This window comes from Myxine glutinosa, chromosome 4 (genome assembly GCF_964187855.1).
Source record: "Myxine glutinosa chromosome 4, kmMyxGlut1.1, whole genome shotgun sequence".
NCBI lineage: Eukaryota > Metazoa > Chordata > Myxini > Myxiniformes > Myxinidae > Myxine > Myxine glutinosa.
Genome location: NC_136264.1, coordinates 58,026,071 through 58,049,113, shown reverse-complemented (window position 1 = coordinate 58,049,113; position 23,043 = coordinate 58,026,071). Strand labels below are relative to the sequence as shown.

At 40.2% G+C, this 23,043-nt stretch overlaps 1 protein-coding gene across 1 annotated transcript in view; it reads left to right on the top strand.

Annotated features, from left to right (window-relative positions):
* LOC137425846 (voltage-gated potassium channel subunit beta-2-like) overlaps positions 1-23,043 on the top strand; it is a 102,471-nt gene that overhangs the window by 34,700 nt on the left and 44,728 nt on the right. The window contains exons 3-4 of the mRNA XM_078775739.1: positions 2,495-2,532; positions 18,695-18,774. Coding sequence (XP_078631865.1) covers positions 2,495-2,532; positions 18,695-18,774 — 118 coding nt within the window. The remainder of the gene's footprint in view (positions 1-2,494; positions 2,533-18,694; positions 18,775-23,043) is intronic.

Below are 23,043 nucleotides of genomic sequence, written 5' to 3'. Positions count from 1 at the left end.
GTCCAGTTGCAGAATCAGAGCTGATAGTCAGGTTCACTATGTTTTTTCGTTCAAAATCATGGTAGATTAGCAAACCTATACATTTTTGGAAACGTTATTACATGGAAAATCTGAAAATCAATGTTTACATTTGCCAATTCCGACCAATTCGATTCGACCAATTCGACCAATTCGACCAATCGACCAATTCCATTCGACCAATTCGACCATTCGACCAATCGCTTCGATCGACCATTCGACCATTCGACCAATTCGATCGATTCGATTCGATTCGATTCATCGAATTCGATTCGATCGACCATTCGACCAATTCGATTTGCCAATCAATTTGACCGACCTTTGCTTGTGTGGAACGGACTGTGAAAACGATGCGGACTATATTGTCGGATACGACACACAGGACAGTGATGACGAACTCTAAATGGCATATTCTGTAATCGTGTATGTTTGATGCCATTGACTGCCTGTGTATATTTTGTCATTGACTGCCCGTGTAGACGTGAAGTTATACCGACTGCATGTGTATATATGATTTTGCTGACTGCCTGTGTATGTTTGGTGATATGAATTATTGTGACACATTTTGATGTTATTAACTGCCTGTACAAAATGATAACATGTATTTGATTATGCAACTTATCGCGAATATAAAGACAGTATTTTGCAATTCAAAACCTTTGATTCGTGTCTTTCCATTCCCCATAGCACTAATTTGATACTTTCATTGGATTCCTTGTACCTGAAAATATAGGTTTAGTATATTTTAAAAAGTTTTTAGGGTAATTAGAGGCAGAAATAGAACAAAATATGTATTTTACAGTGGCCATTTTGAAAATCCAAAATGGCCGCCATACAGGTATCTCTCCTTGATTTTTAGTTTCCTTATGCTATAACCTTTCCAAAAATGTATAGGTTTGCTAGTCTACCTTGATTTTGAACGAAATAGAATTTATTGACATAGTGAACCTGACTATGAGGGTTGCCTGAAATTTCTTCACCTTCTCAGCTGCAAAAGACACAGCCTAGGAGCAGTTGGTTGTGACTAGGAAGGGTAGGTACAGAGAGAAAAACGTTGGGGATGCAAGATTTGTAAGCAAACAGAAGTGAGGCATTCTGTCTTCTCACGAGCGAAGTCCGCCATGGTGCCATTTGAAGTGGGAAAGGGGAATGAGGGGGAGCATACTCCAGAGACAGACCAAGGCATCACCAGGATATATAAGAGGGAGAGAAGTTTGAAATTTCAATCTTGAGGTTGGACGGATTTTGGTGTCTGACTCTCCTGAGAGTGGGCACACACTTGTTGCAGGCCTTGTGGAATGATCTGATGTTGATTTTGGTCGGGTAGGCTTTCTATGTTCTTAAAGCAAGCCACTTGACTGCAACCAACTCTCCACACGATTCAGAATACCAGGGACTAGAGGATAGATAGGAAAGCTGCAGATGGGATGGGACTAACCGGTGTACGAGTGAAAGGGATTTTTGTGAAAGTATTCTCAAGGGGAATCAATATCAGTTGCTGGGAAGATGCTAGCCCAAACCTTTTTTGAGAGGGATTGTGAGAACATAGGAGAACGAGAGGTTGTTGAAGGCGTTCGTATGGTTTGGGTGTCATTTTCCCTATTGTAAATGCATTTATGGGTAGGGGTGGAGGCATGGGCATGTCCGGAAAAATAACCTATTTCTGAATACTTTTTGTCAACAAATTAAAATTATTTAAAACATCAATAAAGTTATGTCAAACCTCAGCGTCATCATGACATTATTGAAATATTTTAAAGGCAGCGTCATCATGACATTATTGAAATATTTTAAAGGTAAAATGTAACATCATTAATCTTCCCAGTTAAAAACCTCTAACTGATGGCATAATAGAGATTTCATCTAAACCCGTAAAACGGGGTGAATAGGGACAGCCATAAAAATCCTATTTAACCCATATATGGGGTTAATAGGGACTATAAGTTGCTTTTTTAGAAAACAAGAGAAAACTTTCAACCCAAATATCAACAAATCAGTATGGTTATCAGTTTTCAGCGAAAAAAGTTTCCGAACTTTTTTCAGTTTGTGTCCCTATTCACCTTGCTGTCCCTATTCACCTTGCTGTCCCTATTCACCTTGCTGTCCCTATTCACCTTGCTGTCCCTATTCACCCCATTTTACGGTATTGCCATTTAAAAAAAAATCTACAACAGTGTAAAAAAAGGCCCTGCATTGTCACGCCAACGTGACGTCATCACTTCCCTCATTGTCATTCCTTCCTCACTTGTTTTGTTAGCTTTGGGGGGAATTCATCCCTCCATGTTTATTCATTTTTTTTGACTTTTTTTGACTGTATTTGACTGTATTTTTGACTGTATGTACATTAATGGTAATGTACATACAGTAACACTAAAGAAATGTCAATCGATTTGTAAGCACATCTTCATGACCATTATTGGTTGGAAGTATTGAAACTCTTCCAAACCATGTATTTTTCTTGTTTTTTATTTTTCAGGAACATGGGTGACATTCGGAAGTCAAATCAATGAAGAGGTATGGGCTGTGAAGACAAGAACATAATTAAGGTCACACCACTTGACATTAGGTTTTAAAACGTTTCAATATTTGTTTACCATTTTATTCCCATGGCTTGACGTCAGACTTATTACTTTTGAAGCAACATACATATTATTTGTGCAAAATGGCAGAATTATGACCCCTCCTTGTGTTTCTCCCATACATTTCTCTTGATCCCAAACTTTTGCACATTTTTCTTATCTTGCTCTTTTAAGACCATATTTTGCATGAGATATTCTGTATTACTGCAAGGATGGGATGAAAATTCCCTTAGGGGAAAAATATGACTTCTCAAACAACCCGGTGTTGGCCTGGTGTTGGCTTAGTGGTTAGGATCCTTGGGTTCGAATCCCGGTCGATCTCTGAATTAACGCCATGGGGGTTGACTCAGCCTGTCATCCTTCCTAGGTCGGCAAATTGAGTACAAGCTCACTGGTAATTCCCTGTGTGTAGCAACAGGTGACCATCAGGGTTGGTTGCTTCAAAAAGCAGGGGTTGGTGGCAGGAAGGGCATCCGGCAATAAAACATTGCCTCAAAAAGGGGACCACGGTGCCCGATAAAGGCCAACCCCTGCTCTGCGGGGAAAAATGGCCTCGAAAGGTGTTTTTTTTTTTTTTTTTAAACAACAAATTATGATGATTGGGCCCAAAAAATGAATTCGCAGCTTCCTGCCGCCACCCTTTTTGTCACAACTGAGTCTTTATTTTAACAAACCAAATTGTTTCATGAAATTGACAATATCTTCCCCCTCCCTCCCTCCTTTCTCAAGTGTATACTTAAAAAATAATTGATTGACCCCTACCTGCATACTTGTCCCAACTACGTGTGTCCTAATTTATCTGTTTAGCTTCTATGTGCTTATCTCATATATATTTTAAAGATTAACCTGGTCTAATATCAGTACTTGGGCTGGCAACTGTGACCCGAGAGATATGTGCACTTACCTCTGAGCTGTCTAGCCTCGGTTCGACTCTCGGCTGAGATATAAATTTTCATCCCGGTGTTTCACCTGCAAGGTGAGGCAGCAATGCGTGTACCGTCCCTCGTATGGATGTTAAACTGGGTATCCCGCCTGCTAGCATTAGTTGCTAGTTATTAACCACATTAATTAGTTGGTTGATGTTAAACATCCCAAGGTTTCTTTCACATAAAGGAAGCAAGTTATCACTGCCACCCTGGACAAATTACAACTTGCTGCACATGCACAGGAAATATCATCCAGGTCAATCCCTGGTGTTGGGCTAGCGGCTAGGGTGCCGGCTTAGGATCCAAGGATCCTGGGTTCGAATCCCGGTCGATCGCTGAATTAACACCAGGGGGGTTGACTCAGCCTGTCATCCTTCCGAGGTCGGCTAATTGAGTACCAGTTCACTTGTAATTCCCTGTTTGTCGTTAAAGGCGGCAAAAAGGGTTGGCGTCAGGAAGGGCATCCGGCCGTAAAACATTGCTTCAAATAGGGGACCGAAAAACAACAACAACCACGGTTCCCGAAAAAGGCCAACCCCCGCTTTGCGGGGAAAAATGGCCTCTGAAGGTGGTTATTATTATTATATATTGTAGCTATTTTTTGCTTCGGTAGAACAGACACTGTGTAAAAGAGTGATGTGATGATGGTCATGACTTTGACCATACCCATTCTAGCAAACTGTTATACATATTACATGTCTTTGTTCCCTTTGGAGCATGTAACTCATGATTCCGTAATCCCCAAGGTACAAATTCCATCGAGTAAATTAGCCCAGTGCATTATCTTGGCATTCATAATTTTGTTTCCTATTTTGTTTGTCCATAACCAATCTAAGCCATTAATATACACAGGTTGAAACCCCCTAACTTGACTGGGAAGCATGGCACAGATTGAGTCTCTTCCCAGCAATTGCTGCAAATAGACAAAGGCAAACATGTTCTGCAGCAATTGCTGGAGTGAGACTCAATCTGTGCCATGCTTTCTGGTCAAGTTAGGGGGTTTCAACCTGTGTATATTAACGGTTTAGATTGGTCACAAATAAACAATTTACAGTATGTAGTCCTGATGAGGGAAAAAAAGCCCTCGTCGGGACGGCAGGGTGTTGAAGTCGTGGGGACTCACTCCTATGGAGGAGGGGTCCAATTGTATGACCATGCATTCTGGCCCTTCGGGGTCAGGATGCATGTGTTTTGATTGACCATGTGCTTCAGCCTTTGGGTTGAGGCGCATGTGTACGCCAATGGGACAGTCTTGATAGACGGTGTGCCTTGGCCGTGGGGTCAAGGTGCACGTCCAAGGCTGTTTAAATGTTTGATTTTTAACCTTTTTTTATTATAAAAAGGCAGGCATCATAAGGCCCATAATGAGGGCGAAATCTAGATTGACATCTCTGCCTTTGTCTATTTGTGACCAGAGAGCTTTGAGTACCACACGGATGCCTCCTAGTTTGGAGGTGATGTGTTGGTATAATTTATGCACATGATGTCAGCGTCATGTCAAAAGGTTAGTGTGCTTCTTTAGTTATGTATGTATATATATATATATATATATATATATATATATATATATATATATATATATATATATATATATATATATATATATATATATATATATATATGTATATATATATATTCCGTTGGCTCAACGGATCAGTGGGCTTTCACCGCTGCGAGTGGGCCATGAAAGTGTCACTGTCCTTGGTGATGGAGGTCCTTGGTTCGAGTCATGGGTTGAGTCAGGATTTTTTCCCACTAGCCCTACGCAGGAATTGAATTCCTGTTTATTAAAAAAAAAACAAAAAAAAAACTTATATTGTTCTATAATAAGGAAGCTAGAATTCAATGCATTGCTGCTCTTAGCTTCCATTCAACGTTGTTGTTCTATGTTCAAAAATGTGAAAGGGCCCTTGCATTTGAGAAACTTGTAAAGGTTTTGAACATTGTTTATTACAAATATTATGGCTTTCTCGTGTCTCATTCGCTGACTAATCCTGACATCGCTCAGCTCATCTTGGTAATAATTTTGCCTGATACTGTATATTCATTACCTCTGCCAACAAAGGTGGATGGAGGTGGTGTTATCACCCCTGTCTGTTTGTCTGTTTCTTTGTGAACAGGATATCTCAAAGTAGTTGTGGATGGATTTAGATGAAATCTGGTGTTGAGGTTGGGCATGTGACAAGGACGAAATTATTTGATTTTGCTGAAGATCCGGTTCCAGATCTGGATCTGAGAAGTTTAAGTGATTTTTCACCATTGAGTGATCGGGCAAAAACCGATATATAGCATGATATCTCAAAAAGTTATGGACGGATTCGGATGAAACTTGGTGGACAAGTTGGGTGTGTGATAATGAAGAACTAATTCAATTTTGGTAAAGATCCGAATCTGGATCCGGATCAGAGAATATTTTTCAGTGATTTTTCACCGTTGAGTGATAGCGCCAAAAACGATATATAACATGATATTTCTAAAAGTTTTGGATGACTTAAGGCAAAACTAGGTGTATGAGTTGGGTAAGTGACAAGATCAAGCTGATTATATTTTGGTTCATGTCCAGATCCAAATCTGACCTATCAGTGGGATACAAAACGTAAACTGATCAGCCTAGCGGAGGTATGTGCTCCACCGAGTACCGTTCTTGTTATCAAATGTAAACAGTATCTTATAAATAATTTTTATAAAATCGAAATAGTGTCTTGTAAATAAGTATTACTAAATGTAAATAGTTGTTAGTATGCTCTCGACCCAGTACCATTCTATTTTTTTTTGCATTTGGTGATTTCTGGGGAAGAGCTTGGAGAAATCTATGTTCCCTCCTGCATCATTGCCAGGAAGTACTCAATGCAATTCCACTGTGGCATATTCTGTTTTTTCCGTCTCTACCTATGCCAGATTGTCCCAGCATGAACGGCCTTTGAATTCTAACAAACTGCTCAACACCGATATTGTGAATGCCGACCTATAAAAGTCCTGGTATCACCTGTAAGCATGTGTGACTCAAGATGCACCTTTATTGTAGCTGCTAAAAAAAAATCAAGAGGCTTCATGGAAATACTTGCTTTGGGATCTCCTCGTACTCCTCGTCCATCCCAACCAACTTTGTTCAACATAAACAGCACACTAGACGGCATTATTTGACAACTATCCCTTGCTATCATTTAACTACTCACATAGTTGTTATTATTATTATCATTATTATTATTATCCCGTTCTGTGCACATCAGGAGACGGGGTTTTGGAATCACTTCTGTGTCTGTCTGTCTGTCTGTGTGTGTCTGTGTGGCTGTCCGGGCCATAACTTTTTCACCATTTTAGCTATTGTCATCAACTTTTCAATAAAGCTTTATTATGATGATATGGAGAAGAGAAATCAATAATTGTGTCAAAAGGTCAAAAGGTTAAAGGTCAGTGTCACATAAATCATCAATTTTCATCCAATTGACCTGAAATTTATATTTACCTTTGGAGTTTTCTGATCAAATTTTCAACAAAGCTTTATTATGAGAATTCGGAGAAGGCAAATTAATAATCTGGTCTAAAGGTCAAAAGGTCGAAGGTCAATTTTCATCTGATTGACCTGAAGTTTCAAGAAGTTGCATATTGGGTCACTGAATTGGTTCACCAATCAAAATCTACAAGCGGATTGTTTTTTGTTTTTTTTTAGATCAAAAGGTCAAAGGTCAAGGTTGCATATAATCACCAATTTTCTCCTGATTGACCTGAAATTTAAAGAATTTCCCTATTGGGTCACTGAATTAGTTGACTAATCAAAACGTAGGAGTCGATTTATTTTTTGATCAAAACGTCAAGGGTCAAGGTTATATAAAATCATCAATTTTCTTCAACTGACCTGAAATTTCAAGAATTTGCATATTGGGTCACAGAATTGGTTGACTAATCAAAACGTAGGAGTCCATTTTTTTTTAGATCAAAAGGTCAAAGGTCAAGGTTGCATAAAATCGCCAATTTTCACTTGATTGACCTGAAATTTTAAGAATTTCCATATTGGTCACAGAATTGGTTCACCAATCAAAGCCTAGAAGCTGATTATTATTTTAAATCTAAAGCTCAAAGGCCAAGGCTGCATAAAATCATCAATTTTCATTTTGTATTTTAAACTCAACTGGACTGCCGTCCAGTTGAGTTCATCACATACTGAACCCTCCGGCGTCCGTCGTCTGTCGTCGTCATCGTCGTCTGTCGTCTGTCGTCCGTGAACTTTTCGACGTTAACACTCCAGCGTCCACAAATATCAACCGATTCTGATCAAACTTGACATGCAGCATCCTTACCCCATGAACCAGGTTGGTATTACATTTCAGCGTGAGCCGTTGAAAAATGGCGGACTTAGGCGTCCATTTTGTTTTTGGTCATGAAAACGATGTTAACACTCTAGCGTCCACAAATATTAACAGATTTTGATCAAACTTAGAATGTTTAACCCTTACCACACAAGGTAGGTTGCTATTGCATGCCAACCCGATCCGTCACAAAATGGCCATTGTAGGTCGCCATATTGTTTTCAGCTCCGAAACGACGTTAAGACCTTAACGTCCTCAAATATTTATGAATTAGGATTATGGAATATTTCATTTATCTAACAACTGACCTACTTTAAAGTTGTCCAGTCAGTTCAGTTGAGTTCTGCTTCCCTGGAAGCTCTAGTTTAAAACTGTTTTCGTTATTTTGAGCAATTGAAGGAGAAGAAGAAGAAATCTGAATATAAACGGATGCCTTGGGCTTTGCATTTTCAGATGCGTTCTAGTTTCATACTTGTTTAATTCTCTGCCTGTTTTGGTTAGCTCTGGTAGTTGTGGTTATACGTTCTCTTTTCTCAGTTGACTCTGCAACAGTATTTTGGTGGTGCTGTTTTACCTATATCACGAGATCAACTAGGCCTAGCTACTGGCCATTTCACCACAAACGATGGGTGCTTGGCTCCATCATCTGTTAGGCAAAGAGTGAATGGCGAACACCTTTCCATCTCAATTTGCAACCCCTCAACCCCCCCCGCCCCCCATCCCAGCTATTTTCCCCAAACCTCTTTCTGGAATTATCAGATGACCTTGAGCATTGTACACTTTGGCAGGATTCAAATTTCTGTACTTGCACTCTGCAATTGTTGGTAAATCACGAACTCTGCAATCTGCCATCACTAAAACCATAACTTTTGGCATGAGGTAATGTAAATAATTTTGGATGTTTCACTTGCTTGCAGACACCATGCTTCAATTATCTCCTGAGGCACAAAAGCCTCCTGACCTCATCGCTCCCTTGCACCAAAAAGTCCGTCCTCACGGTGATGTGAAGCTCTTAGTGTGGAATGTGAAAACCACTCTGAAGTCCCCTCTGTGCGGGCACCAGTGAATACTGAAAAACCCAGCATGGAACGAAATTGCAGTGGAATTTCCTAGCATGAATGGTGCAACAAACAACAACACAACAACAACAGGCATTTTAAGGCCATTTTCCCTGCTAGAGCGGGGGTTAGCCTTGCGGTCCCCATTACAATCTTCCCCATTTTGCCGTATTTTCTGCATCTCCCCTTGTTAACCCCCTTGCCCGCATTTCTTCTTCCACCATCTTTAGCCAAGTCTTTCTCGGTCTTCCCCATCCTCTACTTCCTTCTACATTCCTTTCCATCACTCTTCTCTGCCAGTCACTTTCATCCTTCCTCAACACATGACCAAACCATCTCAACCTGTTCCTCTTCACAGCACCCATCACAGGCTCTATTCCCATCATCTTTCGCAATTCATCATTTGTCTTCTTGTCTCTCAACGATACTCCGCACATCCACCGAACCATTCGCATTTCCACCCTTTCCAGCCTTCGTTGCTGCTCTACGTTCATTACCCATGTCTCGCTCCCATAAATCATAACACTTCTCACACATGCAGCATACACCTTTCTCTTCAGCTTCAACGACACTCCCCTCATCATCAGCACGCCACTCAGTTCCCGAAACTTCTTCCATGCACATCTCACTCGAGCAACCGTTGCCGAATCTGATTCACCTTCTCCATTCAGCATGTCTCCTGAATGGTGTAACCTGAGATGGAATTTGTCATCCTAAAGTACCGATCACAAAATCAGCCATCCATTCTACTCCCCTTTGTGAATAACAAATATTTGACAGAAAAAAAAGGTTTTTGGTGATGTTAGAGTTTCCTTTTAGCCTTGTGCTCTTGCTGCCAAAGTCCTTTTGCCAAATGGCATCTAGTATTACTGGAGGCCTTGGATCTGCGTTCATCATATTTTACCCACATATTCATCTAAAGGTTCAGCCAAATTTTTAAGAGTAATAATTGGCACCTACCCGCCTCTATGTTTTCCTCCTTTGAAACCAGAGCTGCAACTGTTTTAGTTAATAGGAAAAAGCAGGGAGCGTGATAGATGTAAACAGCAGGGAGAAAGAGAAACAAGCTAACACATATGTGATTAAAATTAATAATTTGGGACACGAAAAAGGAACAAGTAAACGAAAAAACATGTTTTATGGCTACACACTTTTATTCTGAAAAAAAGTTTGAAACCTATTTTTTATTTATTTAAAAAAAAGATATATATTTTTTAAATAAAAATTTTCCAGATGAAAATGTACCAGAAAAGAGGACGGTGGACCAAATTTCAGCTCTCTAGGACGTATGGAACCTAGAAAACGAATGGCTCAAAGATTTGAAACGGGACAAACAAAAAGTTCAGATGAAGTTAAATAAAAGTGTGTAATAAAAATAAAAGTCTTCAATTACGGTTTAAAAATGGCAGACATTTAACAACTATGGTGGTGGTTCAAAGTTAACCTACACTTATTGATCTTAAAAGTTAACCTGCACAAAATGTTGGTGTTTCTTGAACTGTTCTAGAATGTTCTAGAATGGTTCGGCCCAAACTGAACTGGGAGGTTTTGAGCTCTCCCTGACGCGTGGGGATGGGAGGAGGAGAGGTGGAAGGTGGGGGATTGCGGGGCTACTTAGCCCCCCCCCCCCTCCTCAGATCTCGGCCATAGATTATCCGATGAACTTGAATATTTGCATGCGCATAAATTATCATGTAATACAAACAATGCTGTAATAAATTTGTTCATAATATGTTAATTTTTCTAATTATCACCGAATTAATTTTTCTAAACGCTAATTTTATCCATTTTTCAGAGAAATCTACAATTCTGCTCATTGGATACATGAGATTGCAGGAAAAGTGCATGATATTTAAATAAATATTGTTTCTCAAGCTGAAAGTCATGATGTTCAATGTTTATTTTGGGTAGAACAAGTTTCATATTTCATGAATCAAGATTTCTGAATGTAGCTAGCATAATTTTTTTTTTTTAAGGGGACATAATCAACTGTCTGTGTGTGTTCACACTGGAGAACATTGTTCATGAAATGCTACAAGTTTTACAAAACTTTTCAGTACTGTATTGTACACCACTCCTTTCCTATTCCATCTCCAGGCATAGGGGGCCCGGTGATGACGCACACTGAAAGGGAATACGTACTCAGTTTTCACTCTGGTTTCAGCAATGTCTGAGACACCTTTTGAGCTAGGAAGCTGATATTCGGACACAACAGTGACCAAGTGATGTGGCTATAAAGGATATTTTGATTAATCAGTTGATTGATTATTTATTGATTAGTCAATTAATCAATTAATTATTTAATTATTCGATTAATGACTTAATTTTTTAAGGTACAGATTCGGATGAAACAGTGGTGGTTTAGGTATTTTAGTAGCCAATTGATTAATAATATAATTATTTGACCATTATTATGAATTTATTTTCATTATTGATCACTTATTTATTTTCTTTATCATCTGGACAATATCTCAGGCACCTTTTGGCCTAGGAAGCCGATATTTGGACACGACAGTGACCAAGTGATGTGGCTATAAAGGATATTTTTGATTTATTGATTAATAAATTAATCGATTTATTATTTATTGATTAATCAATTAATTATTTAATTTTTGATTAATTGATTTAATTAATTTTAAATAAGTTCCAGCTTCAGATGAAACACTGGTCGTCCATGAAACACTATTAACCAATTGATTAAGAAATTATTTTCCGATTATCATTAATTGATTTTAATTATGCAATTAATCAATCAATTATTGTACACCTCTCCTTTCCTATGCCATCTCCAGGCACTGCATGACGTCATTGCCGGGCACCGAAGGGGGCCCGGCAATGATGTGCGCTGAAAGGGAGTACTCGGTTTTCACTCCGGTTTCTTTCTTGTTGTACACCGCTCCTTAACTATGCCTTCTCCAGGCGCTGCATGACGTCATCGCCGGCACCGAAGGGGGCCTGGCAATGACTTGCTGAAAGGGAGTACTCAGTTTTCACTCCGGTTTCTTTCTTTCGTGTTACTTGCAAAATCGAAGATTTTTCAAGTATATTGGTCGGTTGTGTTTGTGGTTCTGTCTGTCTGTCTGTTTGTTTGTTTGTCTGTTTGTCACTGGTCTACAGGTCACAATTTTCAACCGATCTTCACCAAACTTCACCAAATGGTAGAGTTGGTCAAAAGCAAGAAGCCTATTGTTTTTGGTGTCAATAGGTCAAAAGGTCAACATAGGCCAAAGGTCACCAAATTTGCTAAATTTCTAAAATCCTCAATGTTCATCCGATTGACTTGAAATTTGAAGACCACTTGTATATCTGGTCACTGAATTCAACCACCAAGTAATTTTGAGGTCAAGATAGGCCAAATAGTCAACATCTAGGCCAAATTTCTAAAATCCTCAATTTTCATTCAATTGACTTGAAATTTGAAGAGGACTTGCATATCTGGTGAATGAATTCAACCACCAAGTATTCTTGAGGTCAACATAGGCCAAAAGGTCAACATAGGCCAAATTTCTAAAATCCTCAATTTTCATCCAATTTACTTGAAATTTGAAGAGGACTTGCATATCTGGTCACTGAATTCAACCACCAAGTATTCTTGAGGTCAACATATGCCAAAACGGTCAACATAGGCCAAAAGGTCAACATAGGCCAAATTTCTAAAATCCTCAATTTTCATCCAATTGACTTGAAATTTGAAGAGGACTTGCATATCTGCAAGTCATGACTATCATGGAATCCATCATTGCTTCGGATATCAAATCCTTCCTCTTCTCCAATGGCTTGATCTCCGATCAACAATTTTGATTCAGACCAGGTCATTCTACTCTGGACATGCTGCTTCTGCTGTCTCAAAATTGGATGGAGGTCATGAATGCCAAACAGGAAATCAGAGTTGTCTCCCTTGACATATCACGTGCCTTCGATGCCGTCTGGCACCCCGTTGTGCTCACCAAACTATCCTCTTATGGTATCCATGGAAATCTCCATGCATGGCTTGCGGACTTCCTCTCAGGTCGTAGACAACATGTGGCCCTGAATGGATTTCTCTCATCTCCCCTTCCTGTTCAGGCTGGAGTTCCCCAAGGCAGTGTTCTGGGCCCTGTGCTTTTTCTGGTCTTAATAAATGATCTCTCCGACTCTCTGGAAAATCCTCTCTATCTCTTTGCTGATGACTCCACTCTCTGCCGCTCCATTCCTCTTCCCTCAGATCAGCAGTCTGCAGCCTCCTCACTCTCTGAAGACCTGGACAAAATCACAGACTGGTCAAACAAGTGGAACATGTCTTTCAATCCTGACAAATCTCACACTCTTACTATGTCTCTCCGAAAAGATCGACTGGACAACCCTCCAATCTACTTTCTCAGCAATCCTCTCCAAGAAGTTCTGTCGCTCAAGCTTTTGGGTCTCACTATCTGCCATGATCTTTCTTGGGAAAACCACATTTCCAAGCTGGCCTCCAAAGCCAATCGCCGACTGGGCATCCTCCGTCGTGCGATGTCCTTCCTCGGCACACCTGAGCTCCTCACCACATACAAGGCTTTCATCCGCAGCTAAATGGAATACTGTTCTCCCCTATGGGCCGGTGCTCCTGCCTCACACCTAGCTCGGCTTCATGCTGTTGAAACCAAAGCTTTCAGAATCATTGGAATCTCCCGCGATGAAGCTAACTCCGAAGGCCTTTCACTCACTCACCGCAGACAGGTAGGTGGTCTTTCTGTCTTCTACCGACTCCTCTCCGGCCTTGCTCCCCCAGCTCTCTCTGTGCTTTGTCCACCAAATATTCCTACAGGTCGCACAAGATCTGCCAGCAACACTCTGATGGTTAAACTGCCGAAATCTCGGCTCTCTGCTCACCTTCACTCTTTCATTCCTCTTTTCTCCCGCCTCTGGAACAAACTCCCACACTCCCTTCAATCCCACTCTTCCCTCCAGGTCTTTAAAACAGCTGTTCACCACCATCTCTTATCTTTCCCCATCCAAAACCTTCATCTTTTCTACCCCCACTAATTGACCCCAGATCCACCTTGTTTGAAATTCCAACTTCTTTCCTGGAAGTCCTGGCAGTGTCCATATGTTTTATACCTCTCCCACCCCCCCTTCCCATGCCCCCCCCCAAAGCCCTCTCCCTCCCACAGATCTGTCGATGTCCCTGCTCTCAGATGTTGTGTTTGTGTTCCTCCTCCTCTCGCCCTATCTTGCCTACCGCTCCCCATGTTATATGTTTTATGTGTCGGTTTGTCTTTCTGTCTGATTAATGTTAGCTCTTTCACGAGCCTCGATCTTGTATACAAAAAAAAAATATATATATATATATATCTGGTCACTGAATTCAACCACAAATTATATTTTAGGTGAACATAGGCCAAAAGGTCAACATAGGCCAAATTTCTAAAATCCTCATTTTTCATCCAATTGACTTGAAATTTGAAGAGGACTTGCATATCTGGTCACTGAATTCAATCACCAAGTATATTTGAGGTCAACATAGGCCAAAAGGTCAACATGGGCCACATTTATAAAATCCTCAATTTTCATCTGATTGACTTGAAATTTGAAGAGGACTTGCATATCTGGTCACTGAATTCAACCACAAATTATATTTTAGGTGAACATACGCCAAAAGGTCAACATAGGCCAAAAGGTCAACATAGGCCAAATTTCTAAAATCCTCATTTTTCATCTGAAAAATCGTCACTTTTCAGCCTGTTGACCCGAGCTTTGATCAAGATTGTAAATTTTAATCTTCATGAAATGGACAATTTGCTCTATCAATGGAAAACTTTTGGGGGAGTGGGGGAGGGCGGATTTTGCAAGTATCGTGCTACGCATGACGTCTTCTTGTTTGTTTGTTTGTTTTTCTTATTTGTTTCTTTGTCCGGGCGATATCTCAGCCATCCTTTGAGCTAGGAGCTGAAATTTCAAAACAATAGTGAACGAGTGCTTCGGCAAAAACTTATTAAACTTAAATTAAAATTAAATTAAATTAAATTAAAAATTAAATTATTAAATTTAAAAAACGTATTATTAAACTATAAAATATTTTTTCTCTTGTGATTAATCAATTAATTGATTAGTAACTTAATTATTATCGATTAATTAACAACAACACACACAACATGCATTTTAAGGCCATTTTCCCTGCCAGAGCGGGGGTTAGCCATTATCGATTAATTAAGAACTTATTTATTTCCTTTCTCCTCTGGGCATTATCTCAGGCACCTTTTGAGATCGGAAGCTAATATTTGGACATGAGTGACCAAGTGATGTGGCTATCAAGGATATTTTTGATTTATTGATGAATCAATTAATCGATTAATTATTTAATTCTTCGATTAATTACTTAATTAATTAAATATTTTTATGTTACAGATTCGGGTGAAACGGTGGTGGTTTACGTATTCTGTTAGCCAATTGATTAATTATTTAATTATTTTATGATTATTATTTATTTATTTTCATTATTAATCATTTATTTATTTTCTTTCTCATGTCGTCAAAATCTCAGGCACATCTTGAGCTAGGAAGCTGATATTTGGACAGGACAATGACCAAGTGATTTGGCTGTAAAGGGTATTTTTTGTCCCCCGTCGCACCGCGGAGCGAAAGGGAGACTATGGTTTTCCCCTCCGTCCGTGTGTCCGTCCATCCGTCCGTCCATCCGTGCGTGCGTAAGCGAAGGACCGCATTTGAATTTGGTGTGTGGGTGCAACCCACGTCAAAATCCAAGATGGCCGCCGCCATGTATGTCTGATGCCATGTATGTCTGATGCCATGTATGTCTGAACCTTGTGAGAGGAATATCTTGAAAAATAACCGAAGTACCAACTTCTAATCTGGTGTGTAGGTGTATCGAGGCATAAGGAAGAACCCTATTGAAAATTGGGTCGCCACGTCAAAATCCAAGATGGCCTCCACCATATATATGTCTGAACCTTGTGAGCGAAATATCTTGAAAAATAAGCGACGTACCAACTTCTAATCTGATGTGTGGGTGTATCTAGGCATAAGGAAGAAGCCTATTGAAAATTGGGTCGCCACGTCAAAATCCAAAGATGGCAGCCGCCATGTATGTCTGAACCTTGTGAGCTGAATATCTTGAAAAATAAGCGATGTACCAACTTCTAATCTGGTGTGTGGGTGTATCTAGGCAAAAGGAAGAACGCTATTGAAAATTGGGTCGCCACGTCAAAATCCAAGATGGCCGTCACCGTATATATGTCTGAAACATGTGAGCGAAATATCTTGAAAAATAAGCGAAATACCAACTTCTAATCTGGTGTGTGGGTGTATCTACGCATAAGGAAGAATGCTATTGAAAATTGGGTCGCCACGTCAAAATTCAAGATGGCCACCACCATATATATGCCTGAACCTTGTGAATGAAATATCTTGAAAAATAAGCGAAGTACCAACTTCTAATCTGGTGTGTGGGTGTATCTACGCATAAGGAAGAACGCTATTGAAAATTGGGTCGCCACGTCAAAATCCAAGATGGCCACCACCATATATATGCCTGAACCTTGTGAATGAAATATCTTGAAAAATAAGCGAAGTACCAACTTCTAATCTGGTGTGTGGGTGTATCTACGCATAAGGAAGAACGCTGTTGAAAATTGGGTCGCCACGTCAAAATCCAAGATGGCCGCCGCCATGTATGTCTGAACCTTGTGAGCGGAATATCTTGAAAAATAAGCGAAGTACCAACTTCTAATCTGGTGTGTGGGTGTATCTAGGCATAAGGAAGAAGGCTATTGAAAATTGGGTCGCCACGGCAAAATCCAAGATGGCCGCCTCCATGTATGACTGAACCTTGTGAGCGAAATATCATATCATAGCATGTTTTCTGCGTCTTCCACTTTGTCAACTCACATCACTTCCCCGACGGGGGACCTAGGCGTAACGCTTGTTATTTATTGATTATTCAATGAATCGATTAATTATTTGTTGATTAATCAATTAATCGGTTAATTACTAAATTTTTGATTAATTAATTATTGAATTAGTTTTCAAAAAGTTACACATTCGGATGAAGCACTCGTGGTTTCGGTATGCTATTAGCCAATTGATTAATAAATTAATTATTTTATTATTATTATTTATTTATTTTATTTTCACAATTAATCAATTAATTATTGTACTCCTCTCCTTCCCAATTCCATACCCATGTGCTGCATGGCGGTATCGCCGGACGCCGAAGGCCCCCCGGCAATGCCGCACGCTGGAGGATGGTATTCATTTGGCATGGGGGTGGTGTACTTTGAATGTATCTCTATTTGTTTCTGTTATATTTCAATCACAAAGTATAGAAATTGTGTGAACAGTAAGGCTGATTTAGACATATTTGCTATCAATACATGCGCATGACTCTAGGGAAAGTGAAAGGAGAATTGTAAAGGTGAAGTTTTTTTTAAAGTGGTTCCCAAATTACTACACAATCTGTACTTGATGACTTTTCAAACTTTTGTCACCCTCCTGTCGATCTGGCTGACATTTTAATCACTTTGAATGCCTGGGTAGATTGCCAATAACCTCCTATTTTAATGGAAACAAGTGGATGCTAACAAAGGTTGTGCTGATGCAAAAATAATAATAACAGTGAAGTAGTTGTTATTGGTTGTTTTTCTGTGTGTTTTCCCGTTATGAGTCGACCCTTGGGGGCTGGGGCTATGCAAAGCACCTGGAAATTATAAGCTATACTGTCCGATACCTGGGAGCTATATCGTCTCCATTAGGTCATCTTATCTTGATTCTCCAAGAGATGAACTTATAAAATGGGTGGTGATGTTCCGATATCTGTCCGTCTGTTAACTTTTTGCTATGTTTGCTACTCCTCCCTTATCACCCGGCTGATTGCTCTGAAACATGACGCATGAATACAAGACAGTAGACCGCACAATCACTCAGGCTTATACTGTATATCGTTCGATTTTGGATCATGGGGACAGTAGACCAAAGGGGGTTACCCCTGAAACTTTGGATCCCTACTCATCCATTATTTACCAATTCATTGCTCTGAAACCCGATAGAACCTTCGACTCGATGGTCCACCTGATTGCTCTGTCTTAGATTTTTTTCATTTTGGATCAGGGGGCCAAGGGGTTCCCAAATTAGCAGAGGTCTGAACGACAACCGCAAGAGATGACCACCAGCCCACTCACGGGGCTATTTTCTCAAAGACAGATTCACCAGATTGGTTAACAATAATTGTAAAAGTTATTGACATAGCTTCTTTCCATTACATGTCAGGGGGTCTATAAACTGCACTCATTGACTGTTATGATCCTTCTTTGGTACTTTCCTCATAAAACAAGGATGAGATTTGTAACTGCGGCAAATTATTCCGCTGGGTGTACCACTGGATGATCCCATAGGCCATCTTGGCTCCCAGACTATTTCTGCAATTCTACACGTGATCACTTTGAGGTTTCTGATGTTCGCCTTGGTGAAGTTTGAGTTGTTTATGCTGTGAGCAAAATGGCCAAAAAGAGGGGTGTGTGATTGGGGTTAGAGGGGGAAGGGGACAGGGGTTTCTAACAACTGCTTCAGTGGGGAGTGTCGTTGGTTGGCTGTCTCCATCCCCTCCATGTTGTAATTCCGTTATGGCGGTGGAACTACAGCGTAGGCTGGATGGGCAGAATTTGCCTTTCCATGCATCTCCTCATCATCCAGTGTTATTTGGTAATTGGCAGCTCTAATATGCAGCATACTTTGTCTGTTTTTGTAAAACAGATTCAAATACAACACATGAGACTATATTTGATGAGGCAGACGAATGAATCTTCATGTGACCGTTTCTTCTTTCATTGCAGACAGCCGAGCAGTTGATGGCGGCAGCTTATGAAAACGGCATCAATTTCTTTGACACGGCGGAAGTGTATGCTGGTGGAAAGTAAGGTCCAGAATTCACACAAGTTTGTCACCTTCTCACTTCAAGAGGTTTTGAATGAGAAACCTGGTTGCTCAGATAATGATCACTTTAGGCTAAAAGGGAAGAACACACACTGAACGTATCCTAGAACTACATATATTGTGTTCATATAGCATCCACCATTGTGTTCATATAGCATCCACCATTGTGTTCATATAGTGTTCACCATTGTGCTCAAATAGTATCCGCCATTGTGTGCATACAGCATCCACCATTGTGTTAATATAGCATCCACAATTGTGTTCATATAGCATTCACCATTGTGTTCATATAACATCCACCATTGTGTTCATATAACATCCACTATAGTGTTCATATAGCGTCCACCATCATGTTCATATAGCGTCCACCATTGTGTTCATATAACATCCACCATCATGTTGATAGAGCGTCCACCATCGTGTTCATATAGCGTTCACCATTGTGTTCATATAGCATCCACCATCGTGTTCATATAGCGTCCACCATCGTGTTCATATAGCGTTCACCATTGTGTTCATATAGCGTTAACCATTGTGTTCATATAGCGTTCACCATTTTGTTCATAGAGCGTTCACCATCGTGTTCATATGGCGTTCAACATTGTGTTCATATAGCATTCACCATTGTGTTCATATAGCGTCCACCATCGTGTTCATATAGCGTTCACCATCGTGTTCATATAATGTTCACCATTGTGTTCATATAGCGTTCACCATTTTGTTCATATAATGTCCACCATCGTGTTCATATAGCGTCCACCATCATGTTCATATAACGTTCACCATTGTGTTCATATAGCGTTCACCATTGTGTTCATATGGCATTCACCTTCATGTTCATATTGCGTTCACCATTGTGTTCATATAGCGTTCACCATCGTGTTCTAGCATTCACCATTGTGTTCATATAGCATCCACCATCATGTTCATATAGCATTCACCATTGTGTTCATATAGCGTTCACCATTGTGTTCATATAGCGTTCACCATTGTGTTCATATAGCGTTCACCATCGTGTTCATAAAGCATTCAACATTGTGTTCATATAGCATTCACCATTGTGTTCATATAGCGTCCACCATCGTGTTCATATAACGTTCACCATTGTGTTCACATAGTGTCCACCATCATGTTCATATAAGGTCCACCATCGTGGTCATATAATGTCCACCATCGTTTTCATATAGCATTCACCATTGTGTTCATATAACGTCCACCATCATGCTCATATGGCGTCTACCATCGTGTTCATATAGAGTCCACCATCTTGTTCATATAGCATTCACCATTGCGTTCATATAGCGTTCACAATTGTGTTCATATAGCGTTCACCATCGTGTTCATATAGCATCCACCATCGTGTTCACATAGCATTCACCATTGTGTTCATATAGCGTCCACCATTGTGTTCATATAGCGTTCACCACTTTGTACATATAGCATTCACCATCTGTTCATAGAGCGTTCACCATTGTGTTCATATAGCGTTCACCATCGTGTTCATATAGCATTCACCATTGTGTTCATATAGCATCCACCATCGTGTTCATATAGCATCCACCATCGTGTTCAAATAGCGTTCACCATTGTGTTCATATAGCATTCACCATCGTGTTTATATAGTGTTCACCATCGTGTTCATATGGCATCCACCATTGTGTTCATATAGCATCCACCATCGTGTTCATATAGCATCCACCATTGTGTGCATATAGCATTCACCATTGTGTTCATATAGCATCCAACATTGTGTTCATATATCATCCACCATCGTGTTAATATAGCATTCACCATTGTGTTCATATAGCATCCACCATCGTGTTCATATGGCATTCACCATTGTGTTCATATAGCGTCCACCATCGTGTTCATATAGCGTTCACCATCGTGTTCATATAGCGTTCACCATTGTGTTCATATAGCGATCACCATTGTGTTCATATAGCATTCACCATCCTGTTCATATACCCTCCACCATCGTGTTCATATAGCGTTCACCATCGTGTTCATATGGCGTTCACCATCGTGTTCATATAGCGTTCACCATTGTGTTCATATAGCATGCACCATTGTGTTCATATAGCGTTCACCATCGTGTTCATATCGCGTTCACCATCGTGTTCATATGGCGTTCACCATCGTGTTCATATAGCGTTCACCATCGTGTTCATATAGCGTTCACCATTGTGTTCATATAATGTCCACCATCGTGTTCATATAGAGTTCACCATCGTGTTCATATCGTGTTCACCATCGTGTTCATATACCATCCACCATTGTGTTCATATAATGTCCACCATCATGTTCATATAGCGTTCACCATCGTGTTCATATAGCGTTCACCATCGTGTTCATATACCATCCACCATTGTGTTCATATAGCATTCACCATCGTGTTCATATACCATCCACCATTGTGTTCATATAGCGTTCACCATCGTGTTCATATAACGTTCACCATCGTGTTCATATAGCGTCCACCATTGTGTTCATATAGCGTTCACCATTGTGTTCATATAGCGTTCACCATCGTGTTCATATAGCGTCCACCATCGTGTTCATATACCACCCACCATCGTGTTCATATACCATCCACCATCGTGTTCATATAGTGTCCACTATTGTGTTCATATACCATCCACCACCATGTTCATATAGCGTTCACCATTGTGTTCATATACGATCCACCATCGTGTTCATATACCATCCACCATCATGTCATATACCATCCACCATCGTGTTCATATAGCATCCACTATTGTGTTCATATACCATCCACCATCGTGTTCATATAGCGTGCACAATTGTGTTCATATACCATCCACCATCGTGTTCATATACCATCCACCATCGTGTTCATATAGCGTCCACTATTGTGTTCATATACCATCCACCATCGTGTTCATATAGCGTCCACTATTGTGTTCATATACCATCCACCATCGTGTTCATATACCATCCACCATCGTGTTCATATACCATCCACCATCATGTTTGTATAGCGTCTACTATTGTGTTCATATACCATCCACCATCGTGTTCATATAGCGTGCACTATTGTGTTCATATACCATCCATCATCGTGTTCATATAGTGTGCACCATTGTGTTCATATACCATCCACCATCGTGGTCATATACCATCCACCATCATGTTCATATAGCGTTCACCATTGTGTTCATATAGCGTCCACCATCGTGTTCATATAGCGTTCACCATCGTGTTCATATATACCATCCACCATCGTGTTCATATAGTGTCTACTATTTTGTTCATATACCATCCACCATCGTGTTCATATAGCGTCCACTATTGTGTTCATATACCATCCACCATCGTGTTCATATACCATCCACCATCGTGTTCATATAGCGTTCACCATATAGCGTCCACTACGTCTGACGGAAACCGAGCACATCTCATCACCCATTAACACCATCCCAACAGTGGAGCATGGTGGTGATAGCATCATGCTATGGGGATGCTTTTTAGCGGCACGGATTTGGAGACTTGTGAGGAGAGAGGGAACAATGAATGGAACCACATACAGACAAATACTTGAGGTGAACCTACTGTACTTCAGAGTGCAAAGGACCTTAGACTGTGGTGAAGATTTACGTTCCAACAGCACAATGACCCCAAGCATACAGCCAAAGCAACACTGGAATGGTTTCAGAACATGAAAGTCCTTGAGTGGCCAAATCAAAGCCTGGACTGACTTGAATCCCATTGAGAATCTGTGGAAAGATTTGAAGATTGTTGTTCACTGATGCTCCCAATCCAACTTGACAGAGCTTGAGCAAATCTGCATGGCAACAACATGGCAGATTCACGACAACAACAACAGGCCATGGCAGATTTGCAGAACCTCCCCAAATCCAGATGCTGAAAGGGGCTTTTACGAAGTATTGACTCAGGGGGTTGAATACTTATGTCGATTAGATATTTCTGTATTTCCTTTTTAACTGTTTTATGAATATTTCTAAAAAAAAACGCCGCTTTGACATTATGTGATATATTATGTGTAGATCAGTGACAAAAAAATCTCAATCTAATCCATTTTAAATTCAGGCTGTAACACCCCCATCAAAAATCATGATCTTTTATACACCAGTTAAACCACCCACACCCTCACAAAACTTTGCTTATGTATCCATCTTATCCACCCCTTGTATTCTCTCCTACCCCTCATTGTTACCTGAAAGCTTTGTTTGTCTGTCTCTGTCTACTTTCTCCTTCCACCCTGCTG